A 26827-nucleotide genomic window follows, 5' to 3' on the forward strand; every position below is an offset into this window, starting at 1 on the left:
TAATTAAGTAATTCATTTTAGATTTATTTGTATAATGTATTTTTTAATTTAATTAGCATGATGAAAAATGTATTTATCTCACGGGACACTAACAAGACAATATTTATTTTAGTTTATCAATCATTATTTTAATTCAAGAGACAAAATCTTTATTTTTAAATATTAAGTTTTTCTCCATCTCACACTACAAGAATTTTTTTTTTGCGACATATAGGTTGCGACATAATTATTTAAAAATCTGAAACATTTTACGACGGGTGTAGGTCCAACTGCCCTTAAAAGAAATTTGCGACAGTTCAACAACGGTCGCCTCCAAATATATTCATGATTATTATTTGAAGATTCTAAATTACTACATATTTTTTTAGTTATTTACACAATATCATAATTAAATTACCCATCCTCAAAATATATGTTGTTGAAATTGCAAAGCATTGTGAAATTGACTATAAAAATCTTATTAATAAAATTTTGTTCTAATGGTTAATTTCCGTTTTATATTTACAATTTGGTCAAATTTTTTATTTCATATTTTTTTCATATCATTAAAAAAATACTACACCATAAATAATGCACCCGTGCGACAGCACGGGTCTCTGACTAGTTTTAGTTAATAATACTAATGCGAGACTATTATGATAGTAGCATAGCACGGGTCATATGATTCTTATTGTAATTAAGTTTTATCTCCATAAAATGTTGACAATATTGAAAGAATGTACCCGAAATGTTATAAATTTTTTGATGTTGACTATATACATGCTTTTTATTTAATTATTTATACAATATTATTATTTTATATGATGTTTTTGGTTATTAGCTTTTGAGTATCAATTAGTTAAAAATAATTATTTATTACTATTGGTTGAAGTGTTGCAATTAGTAGAGTGAAAATTACACACTTTTAATATTAGAAGGTAAAGTCATTTATCATTATAAATTAAAGATAAAGTTTACAAATTATATTCCTTTATAAGATTAAAAAAGTATTGAATATATAAATGAAGAATGTTGATGATTGGGATTACGTGATTTGCAGCATAACTATAATGCAAGACTGTATATTTATTTAGTTAATCGCAGTGTATGCAGTGTGCAATTTATTTAGTAAATATATTAAGTATTATATGTAGATAAGAGTTTAATTTTGAATTCTTGATTATAGAAAACTTCAGTTGAGTTTTAAATAAATTAGTTTGTGTGGCCAACATCCTTTTCAACAAAAATTAGTCACAATTAATTATAACTAATAGAGGTTGATATTTCATATCTACCGTATGATTATTTTAAGAAAAACATACATTAAAGCAAAGCATCCCACACCATACCACACGAACGCACTCATAGTACATCAATATTGTACAAACACACGTGTAACCAAGTTAAAATTCGTGTGAATCCACGGGTAACACATCAGTACCATGTGAACGCACGGATAATCAGACTAAAATTTGTGTGAACACACGGGTAACACACCTGTACCGTGTGAACACACGAGTAACCATACCAAAATCTGTGCAAACACACAGGTTATTACATTTTTTTTTTTACAATTAAATAAAATAAAATTAAAAATAATGTTTTAATCCAGACACGATATAAATGTTTTGTTTTTACTACAACTCTATTGAGAATAACATTTCATTTTTATCTATTTTGCACAATTATTATTTTTTAAATAGCTGTTTAATATTTTTTTAACTTGATTTAATTAATTTATATATTTTTTTTTAAATATTTTTTTCTTATTTTATAATTTAATTAAAATATAAAAAATATTTTTAATTTTTTTACTTAATACTATATGTATCTGAAAAATCCGGTCCAACCCACACCAGAACCCGTGCGGATGCACGGGTAATCAGGCCAAAATCCGTGTGAACGCACGGGTAACACACCAGTACCATGTAAAATTATGTTTCCACTGATTTTAAACTAATTTTAATTTTGAATATTTATTTGTCTCATTTATTAAACTTTACAAATGTTTTTTCTTTTTCTCATGACAAACTGGTGACATATCCGCGGTCCACACCATAAATGAAGAACCTTATCGACGCGTTTTCCAGCGATATTCTGAGACACCGTATGAATAAAAAATCAACATCCACAAATTTAAAATAGAAAAACTAAGAAAATCATTGGATTTAAACTTTCATCGAACACTTTGCAAACAACTCATTTCATTAGTGACTGAACATGGCTCTTCAGAAGTTACATGAGAAGAAGACTGAAACAGAGGTGGGTACCTCCTTTTCTTGATTTGCATTCACAATTGAGCTATAGACACCATTTCACAATATTCCAGATTTGGATGGAAATATTCCTCTATGCAAAAAAATTTGAAAATTTTTGAAATTTATTGACCATTTTTAAAAGTATTTGAAAATATAAAAGTCATGATAGGAACAAAAATATAATGTTTAATTAAAATTTATGATTTTATTAATAGTGAATCTCAGTATTTATGATTTCTTTTTTTAGTTAGTTTTTATATCACTAATACTAAAAAAATCTAAAAATAATTTTTTAATATATTAAAAAATAAAATAAATGATTTTAACAGGAGAACATTCATATCTTATTCATGTTGAACTATATATTATTCATATAAAACCATTTTGATAATAAATAGAAAATATCTTGATTTTAGTTTATAAATTCTAAGGCATGACATTATATGAAAAGAGAAAATATCTTGATCTAAATGTTTTTACGGGTACTAGACATTTTTTTATACATTTAATTATTATTTTTTAAGGTACCAGACATTTTTCTATGCATTCAATTATTATTTTTTTTACGGGTACCAGACATTTTTTTATACATTTAATTTTTATTTTTTCACGGATACTAGACATTCTTTTATACATTCAATTATTATTTGTTCACGGGTACCAGACATTTTTCTATACATTTAATTATTATTTTTTCACGGGTACCAGACACTTTTCGATACATTCAATTATTATTTTTTCACGGGTACCAGACATATTTCTATACATTCAATTATTATTTTTTAAAGGGTATCAAACATTTTTCTATTAAAAAATGTATATCTGAAAATAAATGCGCGTCACATACCAGAACCCGTGCACACGCACGAGTTAGTTACTAGTTAGAAATTGAAGAATATGAACAAACTATAAATTTAACTATTCATAGAGCAAACATGACAAATTTCACACACAAAATACTCCTACCATTGAAGAATATAAACAAACTATAAATTTAACTATTCATAGAGCAAACATGAAAAATTTTACACACAAAATTTGCTTTATACCTTCACAATAACACATCATTCATTGTTTCAAAGGTAAAATAGAGGAAAGAGATTTAGAAGATGAGACATAAATTCTAGAGTTTGGATATGAATATTAAAGTGAGAATGCAACTGAGGATGATGCTTGGAATGATTGAGAAAAATGAATGATGTTGGGCATGATAAAATAGAGGTTGAAGATGAGGAAAATGGAGATAGAGATGGAGATGAATTTAGTTTATTCTTTACTAACTTATGTAATATATATTTGTGTTGCAATGTTGTTAACTGTAACGCCCTAGTTCCCCAACGGTAATTTAAAAATATGAGTAAATTATCTATATTAATATATAAAAATTAATTACTACCAAATTCTCTTAATTACCCTAATCACAATCAATTAAACATGGTTTTACATACCCCTGAGCGTCATTTTACATCTAATCATGATTACATTCCAACATCCAATTTAATGCAAAACTTCTTTATTGGAACACGCTTTTTTTATTGCATCGGTGCATTTTCATTGGGTCATGCAGACATAGAGCCAAGTGAAGTCTGCATAATTTCAAATTTGCATACCCTTTTCCATTCCTCTCATTCAATTTTGTTTGCCTCTTGAATCCTATAATAACTACATAATGCATCTCATGCATCTCTCATCCACAAGTTCAATCTCTCCTTCAACCCTAAACCCATTTGCTTTATTCTATACACAACAGTCCATTCCAATTCCTTCCCACCAATTATAAAGTAAAGTTGTTTTTCACCTTCCTATACATCTTTTCAGATCCTTTCAATCTTTCTTTTGTCTTTGGTTTACACCTAAGTTCTACATATTCTTCTTCTTTCTCCATTATACCAAGGAGAAGTTTTCTTTAAATCTTTCTTCCATCTTTTTTTCGTCTCCACCCTTTTGGCCAGAATTTTTCTTCTTTCTTCTGCTGTCATCGTGTTTATGTTTCATCTTTTATATAATTTTTCCTAATGCGATGCTTTCATTTATTCGTTTTTGTGTTTCTGTTAAACACATAATGGGCTGAATTTTTTCGTTGATTATTTGTTTCGTTGTTGTTATCGCTTAGAAGATGGAAAAAAACAAGATTCAAATTTTTGCTAACCATAAATTGTTGTTGTTATGCTTAGATTGAGAGATGAGGGGATTGTTTTTACATGAGGATAGAAGCAGAGTTGGAAGAGGGAGGAAGTTAGCGCAACCCAGTGGAGAAAGTGAGAATCGATGAGAAATTAAAGTTAATCGATGAAAAATTTAAGTTGAGAGAATGTGATATTGCTGATTGCTTTTTTCAAATTATGCTTTTTAATTGGTTTGTTAATTGTTATTATTTTAATTTAATGTGAACTTTTTGTAAAACTATATGCATTTTATTATTGTGTTATATTTTTCACGTGATTGATGGCAATGTAATGAAGACATTTTCCTTTATTCCATTTTTAATAATTACAATTAAGAAAAAATTTGATGTTACATAATATGAATTATAATTTATTATTTATAATAAAGTAGTATCCATATATTATATTATTCATTGATTTGGTTTTATGTATTTTAGTTTATAAATGATTCTTATTCCGCTAACAAATGACTGTAAACATTTTTTCAACTAACAAATGACTGTAAACATTTTTTCAACTAACAAATGACTGTAAACATTTTGAATTTATGATTGAAATCTTCGTATACGGTTAAATATTGAAATCAAAATAAAATATTTTATTTTGGGTTTAATGGATATGCACGGTCAGTGTAAATCACAACCATTTACAAATATTATTTTATAAATAAATAAAATAAAAGTCAAAATTCAATAAATATTTAATATAATAAAATTGAATACCACTAAATTTATAATCATGGCTTACATTAATTGCTTAACTTAATTAATACTCAAATTTGCATTGGAAACATTCTACCCTTTCTCATTCTTTTACAAGGTAATTAATTTTTTATTAAAGACAAATACTTAATAGTTTTTTTAACCATCATTATTACTAATTGTTCCTTAACACGTTACAATGCAGATTTTAAAAGTGGCGTCAGATAGTTGAGCACTATTCTCTATCCCAACTATGGAGTGAATAGTAATTATCCTCATGTGACTTTGTGAAGAGCTAGATACATATGAAGATGTTATTGTTATTAAAGAGTTTGTTATTCATTTTTATTTAATTACATGTTGTTAAACATGTTATATAAAATCAATAAAATTGATTGAAATCAAATTTAATCAATATGATAGGTTTATTTAATTTGTAAATAAAATAAAATAAATTTAAATGTATAGGAATAAAATGTAAAACATATTTCATTTTAAAATTTATTTCACATGAATGGTATTGAATACCAATTAATATAACCATTTGATTTCTAACCAATAAATATATTTGATCACTTATTTGTCTACATTATTAATCTTCTTTTATATGAACTCTACTAAAGATACACACACCATAAAGAAACGTATGAGATATCTAATAATAATTATGAAATTATTTCTTATAGCAATCATAGAAAATAGAGGAATAGAATTAAACAATATGAATAATTTTTCAAATTATACTAAAATAGTAGAGATAAGTGAATTATATTAAAGTCAATTATAGATAAAATATTCTTTTTCAACAGCAAATCAAATCAGTTAGCTTATTAGATTTTTTGTAATAAAAAATATTAAAAATTTAATTTTTATTATTTATTTTAAATCAATTAAAAATAAGTTTTTGGAAACATGATTTTAGGTTAAATCATTTTTATGATAATGAGAGTTAATTTAAAAGTGGGTTAATTGAGAACGTGAATATTAGATTTTTTTAAGGGAAAGTTAAATTAAAAAGCTAAATACAAAATAATTATTTTAGAAAAGTGAAAAGATATTTACTTCAAGACAATCTGCATCAGTCATCATACATATTTTTTAGTGTAGAAAAGTTGTATTTTCTCATACATTGAGAAGTGTTGTGTTGTATTTTGGTCTAATTTGTTGTAACAAACTAATAAAATATGATTTCTTTTATAATTTTTTTAAACCAAAATATCATATACCTGATAAAAAAATGATATATATTATTATTACATGATACAAATAAAAATAAAATTGACATGAAAAAATGTTAGCATTTATTTATGATAAGATGTTAACATTTATTCTAAAAGTTGATACATATATTTGTTTTTATTAAAAAACATGAGAAAATTATGATTGATGAATAAACAAATTTTTTTATGAAAGACACAAATTTATTTCTTTTTTATATTTAAAACAAAAGGCGAAGATATCAACTATTATATATTTATTTACCATTTATAAAAATATTATATATAAGTAGTGTACATCCTCATATTTAATTTTTATAAAAAAACTTTTAATATATTTAATTGAAAAAAAATGGGTACATGAATTTCACGGGAGAGTTTAAAATTGGGATTGCAATTTTCTCACGTAAAATTTCAAAAGGAAGGATAAGATTTCACGGGAGAGTTTGACTACGATTCTCTCATATAAAAATTTCACTAACAATAAAGTGTCTTCATGGTTCGGAAGACCATCTTAAATTCCAATAAATTAAATATATGATTCACTGAAGTTCAATGGAGAGTTAAAAAAGAATTAGGATTTGATTTAATTCATAAATTAAATATGATTTTTCAATTTATTTATTTCAATTTAAATTAAAAATTAACTACACACAAATAATTATAAAATCATTATTTCATTTTATTTCATTGTATTCCTTCAACTGTATTTTTTCATCATCAACCCATATTAGCATGCCTTATGTCTTTAATATTTGACAATATCTAAAAAAAATCATTATTTCTTTTGCATGCTACAAGTTTTCCAATCAATTCCAATATCTAAAAGTAATCATTACGGTTAATTAATAATAACAAAATGAAATTCATATAACTCCCTACCTTCCATACAATATCAACAAATATATAGTACCTTGACATAATTCAAATTCAAATAGAGGAATCAGTATAAAATAATTGTAAATAATTAAACATACATTTTTTTTTTGTATAGAACTAAAAATTAAAAATCAAATGCATATAACACCTTTGAATACGCATTATTGTATCTTTCCCATTGAAAATAGTTGACATTAATTCTAATTTATATTCATTTCTTTAATATCTATAAAAAAAATATTTGACATTAATTCTAATTTATATTCATTTCATTAAATATATCAAATATAAAGAAAGAGTTGGTATATAAATCTTTTTCTGTCAAGATTATAAATAAAATTATAAGTTATTTTTTATTTAATAAATGTTCTATTTTTTGTTATTGGATATGCAATTTGAATGAAATATTTTTGCTGTTTTTATTCCATTACATTAGTATTTTTGATTCGGTATGAGTAGCTAACACAAATATGAGAAATTAACGACATATATGTGATAAGTAACATTAATATTAATAATATACATCTTTTGTACAAATTTTTCTTTGGTAAATCAAATTAAATATATATTTAAAGTTAAATAATGAGATTTAAATGTGTTGCATTGAATTATAATATCTCATTTCATTATTTTTTGTTTGTTGACTTATATAGATGTTATAATTTTTTTTGCAATTTTTTATTTTGATAATTTAAATTTGCAATTTGAATCATGCTCATAAAAAGACGGGTAGACATACTAGGGGTGGAATGCCATAAAAATTGTTGATAAGGTGCGTCTGCGGAAAAAAAAGGCGGGTAGACATACTAGGGGTGGGAGCCCATAAAAATTGTTGATAATGACAGTACATAATAACTACATTATTTAATTTTTATTTATTTTTTTACTTTTTATCAAGACCTATATTTTTCAGAGTTAAAATTGTAATCAACAATAATAATTAATTATCTCTAATATTATTTTAATTTTTATCCAACATAAATTAAAACAACTACAAATTGATAAATTAAATTAATATTGATATGATAATCATCATTGAAGAAATTATTTCGCTTAATTAATATATATTTTAATATAATACTTTAACCATAACCATATTATATTTATTTAATATTTATACCGACTTTACGTGACCCGTGCGGGCGTACGGGTCCTTTACTAGTTTTCAATAAAATAAAATACAACAATTAGGATGCTACACTTCACTAACGATAAAAACCTGCTCAAACATACATACATAGATACCTAACTCATCATGTGGATGAACCAACAATTAAATTAATATATGTTCTCAACTTTAACTTCATTAACGCAGCGGAATAAACATATCATTCTCGTAAAAAATCCTCAACACAAGTAACAACAACATTTATTTAATCAAAAAGGAGTTCTTATTACTCCAACAAATCAACAATTAAAAAGTCAACATAATAAAACAGACAAGCGTTCATCTTCGCTGGTGTTACATATCAGAACATAGACGTTGACTCATAAAGTAAGAAGTGTGATCTCTTCAGGACCTTGCTACTTCAAATTATTCCTGATTATCTACACGTTACCTACGTAGAGGCAACATTCAAACAGAAGGGGTGAGATATCATAACAATATAATAAATTATATAATAGTAACTATGCAACAGATATCTCATGCATGTTATCACAATTCAGGCTTCACTAATTTATATCATCATCAACCGTTTAAATACACAGTAATATACACAAGCACACACATTTTATCATTCAGATCTCAATCGTACAACTCAATCATAATGCAAATCTTGCACTTTTATGTTATGGGTCTGACTCGACTTCATGCATATGGTACCAACAGGGCATCAACGCTCATCAAAGTGCCAAATAATGGGCAATAACAGGGCATCATCCCACAACAACAAGACATAAGTCTTCAACAATAGGGCATAGGCCCTCAACAATTTGCTAATCCAAACCATCAACAAGGCATAAACCTTTAATTATGACTGCCTGCGACATCGATATGCAACAACATAATTATGCAATTCTAAAGCATGAGCTCTCAACATTCTGCCATTCCAAACCAACAACCAGCGACATCTTTATGCATTATATCATGCAATTTATTCAATCATCATTCCTACAACATCATCGTTAAAACACCATAAACACGTCGCACTTTGTACGACACCGCCACACAAGGCATAAGTCTCCAACGGAAAAAATATATAATTTTCGAATATTAAAATTATTATCAGATTAAAGAAAATATGTTTAGCTCTTCAACGGTCCAAACGGCGCGTCAAACGGAAACCTGAGTCAAAAGTTACAAGTTTTAAAAATTTTACGAAGATACAAACACCGACATCGTATTGCAACATATACTGACAACACAATTATGGGGATCTAGTTACAAATATATGGTTAAACTCTCTTGGAGATGCCATTTGAAAACTCAGTAAGGTTAAGGAAGAATCTATCACATTTAACAAGGAGGTCTTGGGAAATATCTTCGAAACAAAGAGATTGTTAAAGGCTCGTATTAAAGGTGTCCATATGCATTTGGATATTCATGATTCTTCTAGTTATATAAATAAGACAAGGACCTATAAATTGAGTATAACTTTGTCCTTGATCTTAATAAACCAGTGACCATGTTGGAAGATAATGAAGCTTTATTTTCTATGAACTCTTATGAATCTTCCGGTCCCGATGGGTTTAAACCCATCTTCTTTAAAACCTTATGGTCTTCTATGGACAATGATGTTTAGAAGCTTGTTTCTAAAAACCTTATGGTCTTCTATGGACAATGATGTTTAGAAGCTTGTTTCTAAGGCTTTTCATTTGTCCATATCCCTAAGATGGATATTCCCAATAACTCCAAAGACTTTATACCGATAAGCTTGTGTAATATGTTAATCAAGTTCATTTCTAATGTTTTGATTAATATAGGATTAGGCCTCGTCTTGACTCCTTGGTTGGCCCTCTTCAAAAGCTTGATTTGATGATACAACAGAAAATGCAAGAGAGAAAATGGTGCCCATCACAATCAGTCTCTAAAAACGGGTCTGCTATCTCCCACTTGTTCTTTGCAATTGATTATATGCTCTTCACTCAGGCTAAGACCTCTCAAGTCCAAGTTTCGCGTTTCTAAGAACACCACAAGGACTAAGGTCAACAAATTCTCTTCTATAATCATTTCCAGTATACCTATAATATTAGGGGTGTGTTTGTTTCGGGGATGTAAAAATTATTCCCTGGAATAAGTTTCCTAGGAATAAAACAATGGGAATTATATTCTTTTGAATATTTTAAAAAAGTGTTTGGTTATCAATTAGAATTCCTGGATTATTTTTCTGAAAATTCCTGGGAATAGAAATAAACATGTTTGGTTTAGAATAATAATCCTAGGAAAAACTATAAAATTATTGAAATACCCTTTATATATTTAATAACAAAAATCATTATAACGACCAAAAATCACTTTATCATGTTTAATAACAATGCTTATATCCAAATGATGCGTCCTTATGGTTAGGTAAGCACATAGAATCATTAAAAATTACTACAACCCAACATCTAATTCGTCTTCATGGAACATGACTCATCTTTGTAAAATGATATCAAATTATGCTTTTATTTGGTTGTGCTACAAATGGAGTAAATTCTCTCTAAATGCCAACCAGCAGACAAGAATTATATATATATATATATATATATATATATATATATATATATATATATATATATATATATATATATATATATATATATATATATATATATCATATGAGAATGCCTTTTTTATGTGAGAATGTGAGAATGAATCTGAACCATTGAATTTTAAAATAAATGGTGGAGATTGTAGGTGAATCTTTTTTTCTCTCTCCTATATTTTGAAATAAATGATGTAGGAGAGAGAAAAAAAGATTCACCCATAATCTCCACCATTTATTTTAAAATCCAATGGTTCAGATTTATTCTCACATAAAAAAGGCATTCTCATATGATATGCCCTACTTTAACATTTAAAAACAAAAACCCTATACCACGTAATACAAACACTATATATAAATAAAGAAAAAAAATCAAAACACACTTGCCTTCACTTTCACCACAATGTAATTTTCTACTCTCCCCTTTGGATTTGCTTCCCGAGAACCATCCTCATCTTGCTCATCATCATCAAGATCACCAATCTGAGGGAAAAGAAATAAAATATAGAAATACCATTTGCATGAGTTGCAAATGGATTATCTCATATTCACCTTCCTGTCATATTATACAAATTTCTGGTTTAATATTGGATTTGATCAAGACACAATTAGAAATCCTTCAGAATAGTCTTAAATTAAGCAATCAAAATGAAATCATCATTGAACGTCTTAAACTCTTAATAGTACAATTTGTCAATTTTACACCCGCTTCGACTCAAAGACATAAGGAACATTGTTGTGAGGTTAAAGTCCATATGGATGACTTCAACCAATGGGCTAACACCAACCATCTGATTCATTTTCCAACCATAGGTACGTGGTATGCTTGGTCAAATGGTATGAGAGGTTTAAGTCATACAAAGAAAAGTATTGACAAAACAATATGCAATCATCATTATGTTGATATGTGCTCTTCAGTTTCTTGCAAGACTTTAACTAGAAATAGATCTGATCACTAACCTCTTATATTTGAAACACCAGTTTTTTTTCCATAAAATAGTCAAAATAAAAAACAAAAGCAAGATGATCTCTTATCTCAAGATTAATGGCACCATGAGATCAGATCATGAACAAATTGTTGGACATGTTGTTACATATACTAGGATTTATTTAACAATGAACATAGAAATCCATCTACCATGATACTGATCCTCAACCACCCAAGCTAATATAAGCTTAAAGGGAAAGAAACATTGTCATCCAGTGTCTGTCTTTTCCAGTTTCCAAGATATTTTGTAGACCATAAATGACAAGAGAATATGTAGTTAGACATCAGATTTGTGCTACTGAATCAACTTGATATTGGTTGTGATGTCGGACTATAAATTTTGGAATCCTTAAAAAATTATAAATTATAACTAACTTAAGATGGATCTAGTTGAATATTTGAATTATTATTGTTTTAAGAGTCTTCTTATATTAGGCTTGGCATAAGCTAAATATAAGTACTGAATGTATTACACTTATAATGTTAGGAGTGGCATTGACTAAATATAAGTACATTGTATTACACTTATAATTGACCTAGAAATTAGCATAAATAGGATAATAACGTCGGTGTTTATTATCACAAAATATTTATTAGAAATACATCACTAAACTAAAATATATTCTCTCGGTTTTCCGTTCCATATTTCAACACAGTATAAAATAACATCACTAAACCAAGTTATTGTTAGTATATCTTCTGAGTGCTTATGGAGAAGCAAATTGAAGTAACGCAGACTACAACCATGCAAATAACCTAGATAAACAAAATGGTCATATTCTACTTTTCATCATTGCATGAATATTCCTATAGAAACAAATGAAAGTACAAAACACAAGCAAACCTAGTAAAAAAGTTTCCATAATTATGCAGTGAAATTCTAATATTCGAGCAAAAAGATATCGCATATTAAGTCACAAACAAATAATTAATTCTTTTTAAGTAGAAGCTTAACAAATTTCTGAAAATAGAGATAACATTCTGATGTGAAACATATAGCAAAGATTGAAGTAGGAAAATGTACCAGTCCACGAGAAAGTAAAGCAGAGATTAAGAAGAGCAATGCCCCCATACGACTTTGGAATAAAGGAATAATTGCTTCAAGCCTCTGAAAAGCAGTTGTTTCTGACGTTTTTCAGCAGATCCAAGGAAGATTCAATAGAAAGAGCTTTAAGTTAGCTTGCAACAGCCTGTTTATTGGAAAGGACAAGACTCAGCACAACAGATAGGGAGTTCAATTCCATTTGTTGCTAACAAGTAGGTGCACAAATAACTAATATTATCAACACAAATAAGAAGGTACCTCATCCTCTGAGATTCCTTCAAAACGTTGAATATCATTCCCCGGAATGCTCAAAGTTGCAATCACGGCCCTTTTATTACTTCCACATAAAAGTAAAATTTCACCCATAATTCTTACAAGGGCTCTGCCAAGAAATCAACAGAGAAATATATGATGAGTATAGCATATATGAAAGAATACACCTACCAACATTAAAAACCAGAGAAGAGCGTAGAAGGACATTGAGTAGGAACTAAATTTTTAGGCTGTTTGAAATTTAATATACACAATACACTAATAAACACACAGACACGTGTTCATACTATATTCCGCATCTAATTAAATTAATTAATAAAACAGGCAAACAAATAAAGCCCGTGTAGCTTGAAAGCTGGACTCAAGTAAGCCATCAATGTTCGATCACCAAGGAAAATGGATTACACGAAAGTTTAATCTGCATCTGATGCTTTGTAGATTGGTATATACCAGCCTCTAACCATTCCTTTTAAATGCTTCATGGGTAAAGTAAAGGTTGATTTATTATTTAAGAATTCTCTGCGGTAAATACTAATCCTTCTGAATTTTTCGTCAACTTGTTAGGTTAAATTGTTTGTTACTAACAGGAAATGTTTTTACCAAGAATTCCCAAAGTGATTCTTTTCAACTAATTAAGGATGTTGAGCTTCAGAGTCACTCAAAAAAATAGGGATGATGAGCTTCAGTCACTCAAAAATTGCCTTGTAAAATGTAAATAAAACATAATAATAACAGAACCACCACATTTTAAAAGAACAGACTAGCAGTTTTGATGGTCAAATATCTTAAAGATTCCAGACAAGTGTCAGAAAAACTTGTCTACAGCAAATGCACAGCTTGTAAAAAACCTTGATAAATAGCGTAAGTTCTGACTCAATGTTGTCAGTGAGAAACTAATACTGTAAATGAAATACAACTAATGAACAAAGAACTCAATACAGATTGATAATGATTGAAAGAAACATAATTAGACCAAATCTATTAAAAAAACTATATTGTGCCACTAAGAGGGGGAAAAAAAGACACCTAATTTAATCAAACCACATTCATGTGCATGATAACAAGAAAGCTAAGTATTTGAAATCAAAGAAATTGACAGGATGAAGTACAAAGTACAAGCAATGGAAGTGTATTGTTTTATTACAATTAACATTATTTTTACCTAGCTATACAAAAACAACTGATCAGGAAAAAGTTAATCACCTTACTTTTACATCTTCAGTGAGTGAAGAAATATTATATGATGGAACAGAGTGACTTTTACTTGACACGCCCAGACCCCGATTCTGTGGTATGCGTGACAATTCACCAGTCTACCGAGAATGGAACTTACAAAATCATTCTCCTTTACTGACTCAGTAGTAAGACAAGCCTACTGGCAAGATCTCTGGACCATCGTTCAACTTCTTTAAACCGCGGCCAAACAGCTCAAATAAACAAATCAACTGTGGTCGAACCACCCAAAATAGCCGAGCCATAAACAATATCGACTCACAATTCAGCCAATTAAACTTAAACCATCCCGTTTGATTTGGTTTCTGAAACACTGATCTATATCCTGTGCCAACCTAGGATAAGAAAATCATTACTCAGGAACCATCATCATCGAAAAGAACTTTATAAAACCGTTTTCTCTCTTCAGGGTCAAGCAACCCTCCCAACTTATTACCATTCCCTCCATCAACAACACCATCATCATCTTCATCAGAAACTTCACTGCTTCTTCTTCTCCTTCTTCTCCCCTTCATTTCATCTTCATCCACCCTACTCAAAGGATCACCTTTATTTCTCTTCTTTTCGATATTAACAAGCCGCCGCCTTTGGTTATACTCATGAAGTCCCTCCTGCATAATTTCCCCAAACTTCTCCTTAACAACCACAAGAGGATCCTTATCAACTAACTGAGACCCAACATACCCTTCTCTAAGTAAAACAGTATAAATCCTATACTTATTAGAAACATAGAAAATCCCAGGATGCTTAAGCAACAACACATTCAACTTATCCGGCAGAAAAAACTCCCTTTTAAAATGACCCAATTTCATAATCGAAACCTTCTTCCAAAGAGTCAATGACAACAACTCATGAACCAAACCCACATTCCTCTTCTCCATCTCCTTCGATCCTTCCACCAAAACCCTCGGATCCGAATACGGTGAAACATAAGGAACCGATTCAAAGTCCCGAAACTTCTCCAACGATTTCACCCAACTAGAAGGCAAACAGCATTTGAAATTCGGGTCAACCCCGTTTTCTAAAGCAGAAGCTTCAATTTCCGAAACTGCAAAACTAGGGTTCCAATGAATCAATTCAATCGCCATAGAGCTCCTCCTCCCACTCTCATTAACAATCCGAAACAAATCGGGGTATCTCGGGACAATTCGAATCAAATAATCATCAGGAAACCCTAAACTGTTCTTAATTTCATTGATTTTTAACACATTGAGGGTATTATTAACCGAAAGCATGAGGAGTTTCGCGAGACGCTGAGCGAAAACGGGATCAAGCGAATCTCTGACGGTTTGTTCTTGATGAACGAGGTTGATCATGCGTTTGGTGAGACGAATGCGACGTTGGTGAAGTTCGAAACAAGAGGGGTATTTGGAAATCCAATTGAGGGCTTTACCTTGAAGATCTAGGGTTTTGAATTTCTTCTGGAGAGTTTCGATTGGGATTTCGGTGTTGGGGTAACGGAGGATTATGTTTTTGATTTGGTTGTTTATTATCCAGCGTCGGTTTCGGGAGAGGGCTGATTCTAAGTCTGGGTCTTTTTTCATTGACCAGAGACAGAAGTGTCGTCGGAGAATGGGGAAGTTTGGTTGGGATTGAGGTGAGGTTGCTCGGAGAATGATGAGGGTGGTTTGATGAGGGAACATTGGTTCTTTACTCACTGGTTTGGTTTTGTGAGAAAGTGATGCGATGAGGAGCAGCAAAACATTGATGTTGGTGTGCTGTTTCCTTCGAGATGAATTGATAACTTGATCAAATTTTCATTATTTTCTCGCGAGAAGTGCTACTATTTGTTAAACAAATTGGAGAAGAAAAACATGTCATTATGCAGACTTTTAAATTTAATTTTAATTTAGTTTTCTTTCAATAAAGATTATGGGGGTAGTATTAAGGGTTAAATATACTAAACCCCCCTTTAATGTTAGCGAGATTAGGTTTTAGCCCCGATAAAAAAAAAAATTTTGATCCCCCCTAACTTCTGTAGATTCCATCCCCAGACCCCCCCTAATTGCCACGGTTGCACTCAGATTCCCCTAAGATTCTATATTGTATCACACGTGGATTTTTTTTTCTTCTTAATATCCACCATGGCATTTCATCATCTTCTCAAATTACTTTTCATCTGGAAACGAAGAAACTAGGGTTCCTCCATCGTTCCTCTCCTCGTATCATTCCTCCGTCGCTGCTTCACCGTTAATCTCACAACATGGGTAGCAAATCTTCATCTGTAGGAAACTCCGGTTGCAAATCTCCTTCGCTGCTTCATCGTTCCCAAGCTCCACCTCACTGTGGTTGTAACATAACCATGAAGATGTGGGTATCAAACACCATTGATAACCCTAAACGCAAATTCTGGAAATGCAGAAATGTACTAATAAGTTCATTCACTTTTTTTTATTTGCTCTGTTTGCTGTGCGATAAAGGTTGCTTGTAATTTGCAGAATGGATGCAGTATGTTCATATGGGATGATGAGCTGGGTGAATTCAATAATGTCGAGGTGATTCAATGTAAATGCACTGAAATGACAAAAGATGCGTTGAAAGAGATTTTGAAGGACATTGTCACTGACAATTTGGGAGCAGACACAAGTAATGAGAAGATTTTGAGGTTGAAGAAAAAAGTTGCAATGGAGAAGAAGAAGAAGAACCATAACATGATGGTTGCACTTGTTATGTCTTGGATGTTTTTTGCAACATTTTATATGTTTCTGTAATTTAGTTTAGGGATGTGTATGTTGTTTGTGATTGTATCACTTGTATAACTTTTGTGGTATCACTTTTGTGGTATGTAACAATTTGAGCTTGAATGGAATGAATGAGTCTATTATCAGTTGTTTATAAAGATTTGCAAATAATATCGAAGTAATTATGAGATTAGATAACATTTGAGGAAATTGATCCAAAAAACCATTACAAATGTTATATGTCATTACCCTAAAAGTCATGTAGATCATCACCCAAAAAACCATTACAAATGGCCACAAAACAAAATATCATAAGACATAGTACCATTACTAGACCATTACAAGTTAACTTAATGTCAATTGGTACAAAATACACAAAATAATCAACAGCTCTTTTGTTTCTTCCATTTCTTCAAAGACCTAGCTGACACTCCAAGGCTTGATGATGTCTCTGCAGGGTCTTCAATTATGATTGGTTGCTCAGATGAACCTGGACCAGTAATTGGTTTCTTGAACCAACTTAATTTGACTCTTTCACTCCTCCTTATCTTTAAACCATGGTGAGGTTTGATTGTCTTCTTTTTCTTGGGTTGTGGTTGACTAGTGTCTACAACACATGACTGGGTCTGACTCTGCACATCATTTGGCACTTCATCATGAACATTTTCAGGCTCTACATCATTTTGGACAGCAGCTTGATCATCATTCTGAACAACCTCAGTCTCCACATTATTTTGCTCCTCATTCTCAGCCTGATCATCATTCTGAACAACCTCAGTCACTTTAGCTTTGACCTTTCTCTACATCACAGCCACAAACAAACAGTACAAATTAAGACATTGAGTGCAACAAAAATATTTATGAAGAAAATATAACATGTCTTACCTTTCTTTTGAGTGCAACAGGGTCCTGTGTGGGGCTCTTACAGGTCAAAGCATTATGACCAAACTGGTCACATTTTGTACATTTGTATGCAACCCCAGTCCTTCTTTTCCTAGCACCCTCTTCACCACTTTCTTGAATCCTCACCTTTCTAGGTCTACCAGGCCCTTGTTTGTAAGCTGGTGGTAGCATGTCTTCAATCTCAGTTTCTGGCCACATGTCTTGGCCATTTATAGGTGACACAGGGAATCCATAACATCTGGCATATTTCTCCCTTGTGTAGCATTCATCAACAAAATCCTCAGGTGTTTGTTTTCTATAGCTCAAAGCAGATACAGCATGCCTACAAGGAATCCCAACCAATTCCCAAAAATTACAGCTACATGATTTTTTTGCTATGTCCACTATGAATTCTTGGTTGTTGAAACTGTGAGTCACTTGGAATTCTCATCAACAGACCAAGTTGGTAGCCAATGACCACTATGAAAAACTTCATTGTCCAACCTTCTCCTAGGTATAGGCATAACTCTATGTTGCCATTTTTCAAGTTTCTGTACAGAGGTTGTTACCCTATTCATTAAATACTTCCTAATCCACTCACACATAGTAAGGATTGGTTTGTCCCTAGCAACTAAAATTGTAGCATTGAAAGACTCATATATATTGTTCATCAACACATCACACTTTGGGTAGAAACTAAAAGCATGCTTACACCAGCTCTTGGTAGGTACAACCATCAACCAAGTCCAAGCATTGAAATCAACATTCTTTAGCTCATTCATCTTCTGCATCCAAGCTTGATGATATGTAGACTTAGCAGCTCCCATCATCAAATCCCTTATTAGGGTTCCTCCACCAAACTTTTTCTTGAAATTGGCATATAGATGTCTGAGGCAAAACCTATGTTCAATCCTCTCAAACATCTCATCAAAAACAGCTACCAGTCCCTGCTCAATACAATAATAGCAATTACATTATATTTCAATAATAGATCTGCAGTTAGAGCAATTAGATATAAGTACAAAAACTTTACCTTTTGTTGATCAGAGATAAAAACAATTCTTTTGTCATGTCCAATATCCTCCATCAAAAGTTGGATAAACCATCTCCAACTCTCCTTGGTCTCAGTTTCTACCACTCCAAAAGCCAATGGGAAGTATTGATCATTTGGATCCCTTCCAACTGCAATCGGAAGTTGACCACCATACTTGGTTTTTAGGTGACATCCATCAACCCCTATAAAGGGCCTACATCCATTGATAAACCCTTTCTTGCAGCCATCAAAAGAGAAGTAGAAACTTCCAAATCTAGGTTGGATAGTTGGGCTTGGTCTCTCAACATTAATTTACACAGTATTGCCACTATTAACTCTTTTTAATTCAGATGCATACCTCCATAGAGCAGCATATTGCATATCAGCATCTCCCTCCACAATTTTTTTTGCCATCAACTTAGCCTTCCATGCCCGAGCAACAGTAATACCCACTGGAAATTTTTGCCTTACATCTTGCATTATGTCCCTGATTCTTACATTTTCACTTGATTGCATTTTCTTGACCACATGCTTAGCCACCCATCTTGAGTTTGCAGATCTGTTGTTTAAAACCCTAGCACATGTGTGGGTGTCTACAAGTGTTTTTATAGCATAAGTATGCTTGTGGCCCACTTTGGAACATAAGACCAAAAAACCACATTTAGCCTTACACTCTACCCTTACTCTATAACTTTCATTTTTCACAAAACTAATTTCCCTACCATTGAGAACTGACCACTCACGTATTGCCTCTTTGAAGTTAACAAGTGTATTAAATTCCATACCCCACTTAAACTTGAAGTCCTTATTTAGGTGCTCTTTCCTAAATTTCTCATACTTGGGCTTATCCTCATCACAAGACTCATCTGGATCTGATGAATTGAGCTCATCACTAACATATGCATCTTCTTCATATTTCTTATTGGGCCTAGTCAACAATCCAGCAACTACCCCCTCTTCCCTTAGTGGCAAAGTTACATCAATACCCTCAAATCCATCTTACAAGGCAGTGGCTCTGTCGTCCTCACTATCATCCAAACCCTCAACCACTTCATCTCCTAAGTCATCTAGATCAGTGTCTCCATTAACACAAGCAAGTTCCCTCACATAAAGTTCTATGTTTTCAGCATCATGTTCCAGATATAAGTCTCCCTCAGTACCATTTGCACAAAATAAGAAGCAAAGTCATATGCATCATCATCCTTTCTAATCGGAATATAACCCTCATCCATTTCCAATATCTTTGCCCATACCCTATAGCTCCCTTTCTTGTACCCCCACTTATTCACTAGGTTCTCGACAGTTTCCATGGTCCATGATTCTATGTGTAACCCAGAAATAGTAGAATCTACCCCCCCTCTATAGATTATCTCATCTTTGTTTACCCTAATAAACTCACCCCCGTGGTGGAAAGTAACGTTGAAATGTTGCATATCCTGCGTTTAATCATTCAAATCGAAATAAAAACCCCAATAGAGAAGAAACACGAAATGGAGAAGAAGAATAACAATAACAACACTAACCTCTGACATTGCGCCGTCGTCCACCAAACCCTTATGCGCCGTCGTCCACTAAACCTTTCTACGCCGTCGCCGTCGTCACTGTTGTTGCTAACTTGAGAATGTCTAAAAACGTAACTAAACCTAATTTTTACAAGGGGGTAAAACCAAATGACTTTCTAACTCTTTACAGAAGTGTGGCATGTAAATTTTACTCATATTGCCACGTATGTAACATGTTAAGGCCACATGGACATTTTAATTTAATTTTATTAAATCTGATTTAACAAGTGGCATTGGGGGGTGTTTTGGCGTGGAATCTTTGCAAGTTAAGGGGGTGATGAAAAAAAAACTTTACCAGGGGCTAAAATAAAAACTCGCTAACATTACAGGGGGGTTTGTATATTTAACCCTAGTATTAATGAATTGTTAGAGATTTATTCTTGATTTTTTTACTAATTACTTTTTTTTTCATTAGGCTTTTCTCCATTTCTTTTGAATTCATACCAATTATATACGTATTTAACTTGTCATCCTTTAAGTTGTAAGTGACATCTCCCCTTTTCAGGTGTTTTGATGTTAATAACCTTACTTAAATATTGGAAATTTTGAAAATCACATGTGGATATCGACTATTTTTTAAAATCACCAGAAAATTTTACTCAAATAACTGAATCGGTAAAAATATTGTCCGACTTAATATATATAAATATATATATATATATATATATATATATATATATAAAATAACTGTCATACATACAAGAATACAAAACAAACTAGGATTACTTTCTAACTTCGTCTTCCCGGTGACTAAAGCGACTCACATGCTGATTCTCATGCTTTTGCATCATCAGTACAATTTGTCTCCAACGGTCAGTGACGGGAGGCAATGGACAATCAATTTTCAACTTTATTTGAACCCAATGATTGTTGTTGACAAGACCAACATCAATGATTTTATGTCTTCTCGTATACATAGGTGGAGCTAAGGCAAGAAGGAAAAATGTGATGTTAAGTCTCATGGAAAGCGAGACAAACATGACATTGTATCTAAAAGCAATAGGGTAACCCATATCAGGAATCATCAGGGTTTTGCATCATCAGTACAATTTGTCTCCAACGGTCAGTGACGGGAGGCAATGGACAATCAATTTTCAACTTTATTTGAACCCAATGATTGTTGTTGACAAGACCAACATCAATGATTTTATGTCTTCTCGTATACATAGGTGGAGCTAAGGCAAGAAGGAAAAATGTGATGTTAAGTCTCATGGAAAGCGAGACAAACATGACATTGTATCTAAAAGCAATAGGGTAACCCATATCAGGAATCATCATCCATTTATCCATACCCTACACACCTAAGTGGTATACTCGTAACACATTCCTAACTGTAGATATTGTGTCATAGAACAACTTGTTTTGCAATGTGCAATTTCGTCCAAAAATCAGGAATTAAGTATCAAGGAACATGATTGCCTAGTGTTTGGAAATTAGCAAGGGGCCACTCACTCGGTAACCCATGTGTTATTCTAATAAAGCAACCAGGTCTTTTTTGGCTAGAACCAACAAACTTCACCCTTTCTAGTTCCTTTAAATGAGTTATATACATTGTCTTTAGACAAAACTATGCAACCTGGAATAGAAATGAGAGTTATACAGATGCTCAATATTGACAATACTCTTTTGAAACGACACTCTGATTAAACCTAGCTACAACCTCAACATAGTGTTCATAACATCTCAAATTTAGGATAAATCTCCCTGACTTAAAATCAACATGTTTTTAGTCTCCAATGAGTAGACTCCACCCTAAAATCCATAAATATAAATATATTTTAACTTATGATTAGTTATGTTATAACATCAAACTGTCATGTTTTGTATACCTGTTTGATGTTGTGTTTCATAAATAAGCGACTTTGTTAGTCCAAGCAGCAACAAACCTTTCTTTATAAGGTGTCAACCATGTTTCATTCACATATTTAAAAAAATAAAAGAATATCATCACAAACAGTCTCAAAGTGTTTAACGTGTTCGACAAACTCAGCTTTTGTATTCGAATACATGATGTTGTTTCATAGATCCATGACATGTTCTTGTCTTTTTGATTTAACGCACTCTTTATATTTCATGCTCACATTTTTTAAAATATGGAACGGACACAACAGATGTGTTGCATTTGGGAACACATATCCCATGCCATTCATTAATGCAAGTTCTCGGTCCGCCGCCACAACCTTCAATAGAAATTTCTCTGAAGAGAACAACTCTTTTAGCTTCTTCAATGCCTATGTGAAATTCTCCTCCCTTTCACGTTCCAAGTAGGCAAAGACAACATAAAACGTCAACTTCGTTGACATAAAACCAACAATCTCAAGCAGTGGTATCCAGTACCTACACGATAAAAATGCACATAATCAAAATCAACTCAACATCTACAACATATATAAGGATGTGCAATCAAAACTTCTTACATATTTGTTTTTTATGTGCAATCAAAAATCAACACCAAATGAAACATATTCAACAACTTCACCGAATTAGGATGTGTCCAAAAGATATCAGCTACAACATCTGACTTATCCCTATTTCTAGTCCAACATATGTATTTCTCTTTATGAATAAGGCTCAACAACATATGCAATTTTTTAATGGACCTCTCTTTCTCGTTCTGTATGTAGCTATAACTTTATACACATGGGTAAGACTCGTGAGATTTTCTGGATGTTTGTCTTTTAAAGCACCAACTATGTACCTTGGAGCCATATTGTATTTCATCAAGTCATTCACAAACTTTCTTTCATGATCTTTTAGACGATCCAATATGTCATGGCCTTCAAAATTCTTAGATAGTTTATGATTGTGCATCTTGCACCTAACCATCACCTTCTAACCGATACCACTTGGAACAAATCTCTGACTAAACAAACATTTAACTTTCATACCATAAATGCCTTATGAGGAATTAGTGCTTTCAGATGCATTTCTTCTTTTGTAATTCTCTCTCCTCTCTGACAACCCATAATCAATTTATCATTCCTCCCTGGCATTCCATTAGTAGAACCGAAAGAAAGAGTGACAACAATAATACCATGCCGTTTACCAGTAGCTTGCGCACATGCTAAAACTTCAGATCGGGAATTAAATATCTGTCAATTACAACACATAAATATTAATTTATGACTTTCATAAATACGGGAAAACAATTCGAAGTTGTCTTAGCTGAATAGGAAACATAAGGTATCTGTTGTGAAAAACTCTATAAAATCTCTATAGGAATCTGTCGAAGAAGATTTCGTTCCTAGACCACACAAGTAAAGAATTTCATCTACAGACATACCGGAAATTTCAAGCAATTTTAAAATTTCCGATAGATTTGGTTGCTAACCAAAATTTTCAAAAATTCCAATAAGTTTCTTTGATTTTCTATACCAGCACCGAAAATTTCAAAATTTTCGGTAAATAGCCTCCGGGAAATTTGAAAATAACTAATGATTTCCAGTAAAAATGTGATTTTGTATACTGGAAATTTCAACGAGGGTACCAGAAATTTCAAATTTACTGCTTGTCCAAAGTGGTATAAAATACAACAAACAAATAAAAATAAATACAAATAGATTTGAATGTTTTTCAATATCTTGAAAATTTAATCTTCTCTTTCAATGTACAAATCAAGAATACATAAATATTAAGTGCGCAATAGTTTATGAAACCTTTTTTCAATGTATGAAAATTATGCAGTATAAGTTTCTAAGTCATTTTTGTATGAACACTTGAAAAACCAGTAAGAATTGTTTTAAAAATGTTTGATGAAAGAGGTAATTTTGATTCATAAATTTTTTTGATTTTATTATGTTCATTATAATCTATAGAAATCATGAATATGATAAGAAAATAGTCATAATCAATTGGCATTAATTTGGAAAAGGTATGGTGAATGTGTGCAAGAAAAAGATATTACAATTGTTCAAAATTTTACCACCAGTTAGAGAGGTAAACAAATTTATTGAAAGAGTGAAACATATTTATCTTCCTTGCAACATACAAAAATTTGAAATTTCGCACTAGGTAAATCGATTTACTCATGAGGGAAACATAACCTTCTTAATTTTCACAAAATTGTTTTAGCAGAGAGAATGTAAACAGATTTACATATATAGGTAAATCGATTTACCTAGTCAAAAACTTGAAAATTTGACCAAGTAAAAAAAGCTTTTGAATGTGAAACATGTAAAAAAATTATGGCAAACTTAGAAGGGTTTAGATGAAAGTTTGTGAGTACCTAAAGCTTATAAACCATGAATTTCACATTGTACCTTAGATTATGATCCAATTTCATTAAAATTCAAAATCTTATGCAAACTTGATACTTTGATTTCAATCTTTTTCTTTATTGATCTTTCTTTTAAGATGGCCTTTCTTCTTCATCAAAACAAGCTATGATTGATGCTGAATATATTTTTCATAATCTTTCCCTTTTTTATATGATGACAAAACATGTTGATGATAAGTTTTTGCTTGGAACTTGATTTCTTTCCTTATATTTGTATATCTCTTCCTATGTTGCATATCTCCCCCTTTCTTTCGTAATTTATTCTATAATATCTTTGATATCCTGAAAAATAACAAAAACAATCATCTCTTTTCTCCTCCTTTTTGACATTATCAAAAAGAAAGAAAAAAAAGTAAAATTCAAAGGAATGTAATAACATAAGAGAAATGATACATTAAACATAAAATAACTTTTTTTCCACAATATATGGTTTGGTGTCAACCTTTTTAAAATCATCTTTAATCCAATGAAACTTTAATTCTACCATATCATATGGTCTTGAATTTTGAAAGGCCGGCTTGAATTAACAATACTAGCATATGATCTTCAAGTACCTAAAAAATAATTAATAGTACTTTCTAAGTACCCATTATTTTTTGGATCCTTTTGAGTTAGATCTCTTTCTCACTCATACATATTCACCATAAGGAATACCGTAATTTCTTTTATAGCAAGCATTAGGATTATGACCTTTTATATTACAACAAGAGAAAGTAGGCTTATGAACATGATGATTTTTATATGCATATCAATTATGTCTACCATAATGCCTTTTTTTATGATTTACAACATGCACTTTCTTTTATTCCTTATTGTTGAATTTGCTAGTAGCCTTTATAAAGATAGTTCGAATTGTACTAGGTTTATCAAAATAAGAAAAGCAAAGTCCACATTAATTACTTTTGAATATCTTTGACTACTTAACACATTTTCTAAACCAGTTTGACCTTTTTCGTATTTCTTAATCATTTGGTTTAATTCAACAATATTTTATTCATGATCTTGACATTTATTGCATGTAGAATTTTTTACTTCTTCTAATTCCACTTTTATGTAATTGGCCATACTTTCTAGATTTAAAATAGTTTTATTTTGAATTGAACATTGTCTAGAAAGTTTCAAAAATTCTTGATGTAATTCTTGAAGAGCATTTTGTAATTCATCATATGAAGGACTATCATCAATTTCAGAATCATTAACCTCATATTCTTCATCACTTGAATGATATGATGCCATCAATGCCTTGTTTGCATGATCTTCATTTGAAGATGAACTAATTTCATTGTCATTCCATAGTACATATGCTTTCTTTGACCTTTTATCCTTCTTGCTTTTGAATTTATTCTTACTTTCAACTGTAGGACATTCACCGTAGACATGTCCTCTTTTTCCATATTAAAAGCAAGTAACCTTCCACCTTGGTGCTTCTTTTTGACTTATCTCCTTTGTTCTTTCATTTCTCAGGAATTTTTTGAATTTCTTTATTAGAGCATCATCTTCATCACTAGTGGATTGAGATTCATCCTCTTGATTACTATCATGGTCTTTGAATTTAGTTTTCAAGAAAATATTTTTAGAATTTCTTTCTTGATCTTCATGTTTCTCCTATCTGCCAAATTTTATCTCATGTTTTTGTAGTTTAACGAACAATGCTGCAGAAGACATTTTAGAGAGACTTTTCTTTTCTAATATTGGTGTCACTTTTGGTTGTCATGCCTTTGTCAAAGATCTAAGAACCTTGAGATTTAATTCATCATTTGCAAAATATTTTCCAAGAGCATCAAATGATTTCTTAAGTGAGTGAATCTCTTTTGTAAATCAAGAATTAAATCACGGGGCTGCATTTTTAACATTTTATATATATATATATATATATATATATATATATATATATATATATATATATATATATATATATATATATATATATATATATATATATATATATATATATATATATATATAT

The 26827-nt window shown here is 31.0% G+C and overlaps 1 protein-coding gene across 4 annotated transcripts; it reads right to left on the minus strand.

Moving 5' to 3' along the window:
• Nucleotides 1–7972: 7972 nt before the first annotated feature.
• LOC131628404 (protein WHAT'S THIS FACTOR 1 homolog, chloroplastic-like) lies at nucleotides 7973–16223 on the minus strand. 4 transcript variants are annotated; one of them, XM_058899235.1, is made up of 4 exons: nucleotides 14398–16223; nucleotides 13180–13303; nucleotides 12901–13066; nucleotides 7973–8758 (listed from the first exon to the last, which is right to left on the minus strand). In XM_058899235.1, the coding sequence occupies exon 1, from the start codon at nucleotides 16068–16070 to the stop codon at nucleotides 14784–14786; it is 1287 nt and encodes a 428-aa protein (XP_058755218.1). In that variant the 5' UTR covers nucleotides 16071–16223; the 3' UTR covers nucleotides 7973–8758; nucleotides 12901–13066; nucleotides 13180–13303; nucleotides 14398–14783. The 4 variants fall into 4 exon arrangements, with proteins under 4 accessions (XP_058755218.1, XP_058755217.1, XP_058755216.1 ...); XM_058899234.1 differs by lacking the exon at nucleotides 7973–8758 and adding an exon at nucleotides 11271–11371; XM_058899233.1 differs by lacking the exon at nucleotides 7973–8758 and adding an exon at nucleotides 11276–11444.
• Between the last annotated feature and the right edge of the window lie 10604 nt (nucleotides 16224–26827).

The sequence above is a fragment of the Vicia villosa genome, unplaced genomic scaffold (genome assembly GCF_029867415.1).
Source record: "Vicia villosa cultivar HV-30 ecotype Madison, WI unplaced genomic scaffold, Vvil1.0 ctg.000451F_1_1_3, whole genome shotgun sequence".
In the NCBI taxonomy this organism is placed as follows: Eukaryota; Viridiplantae; Streptophyta; class Magnoliopsida; order Fabales; family Fabaceae; genus Vicia; species Vicia villosa.

Excerpts from the sequence above, each read along its gene's own strand:
- LOC131628404 (XM_058899235.1), bottom strand. The coding sequence starts at position 16,070 with ATGTTCCCTCATCAAACCACCCTCATCATTCTCCGAGCAACCTCACCT.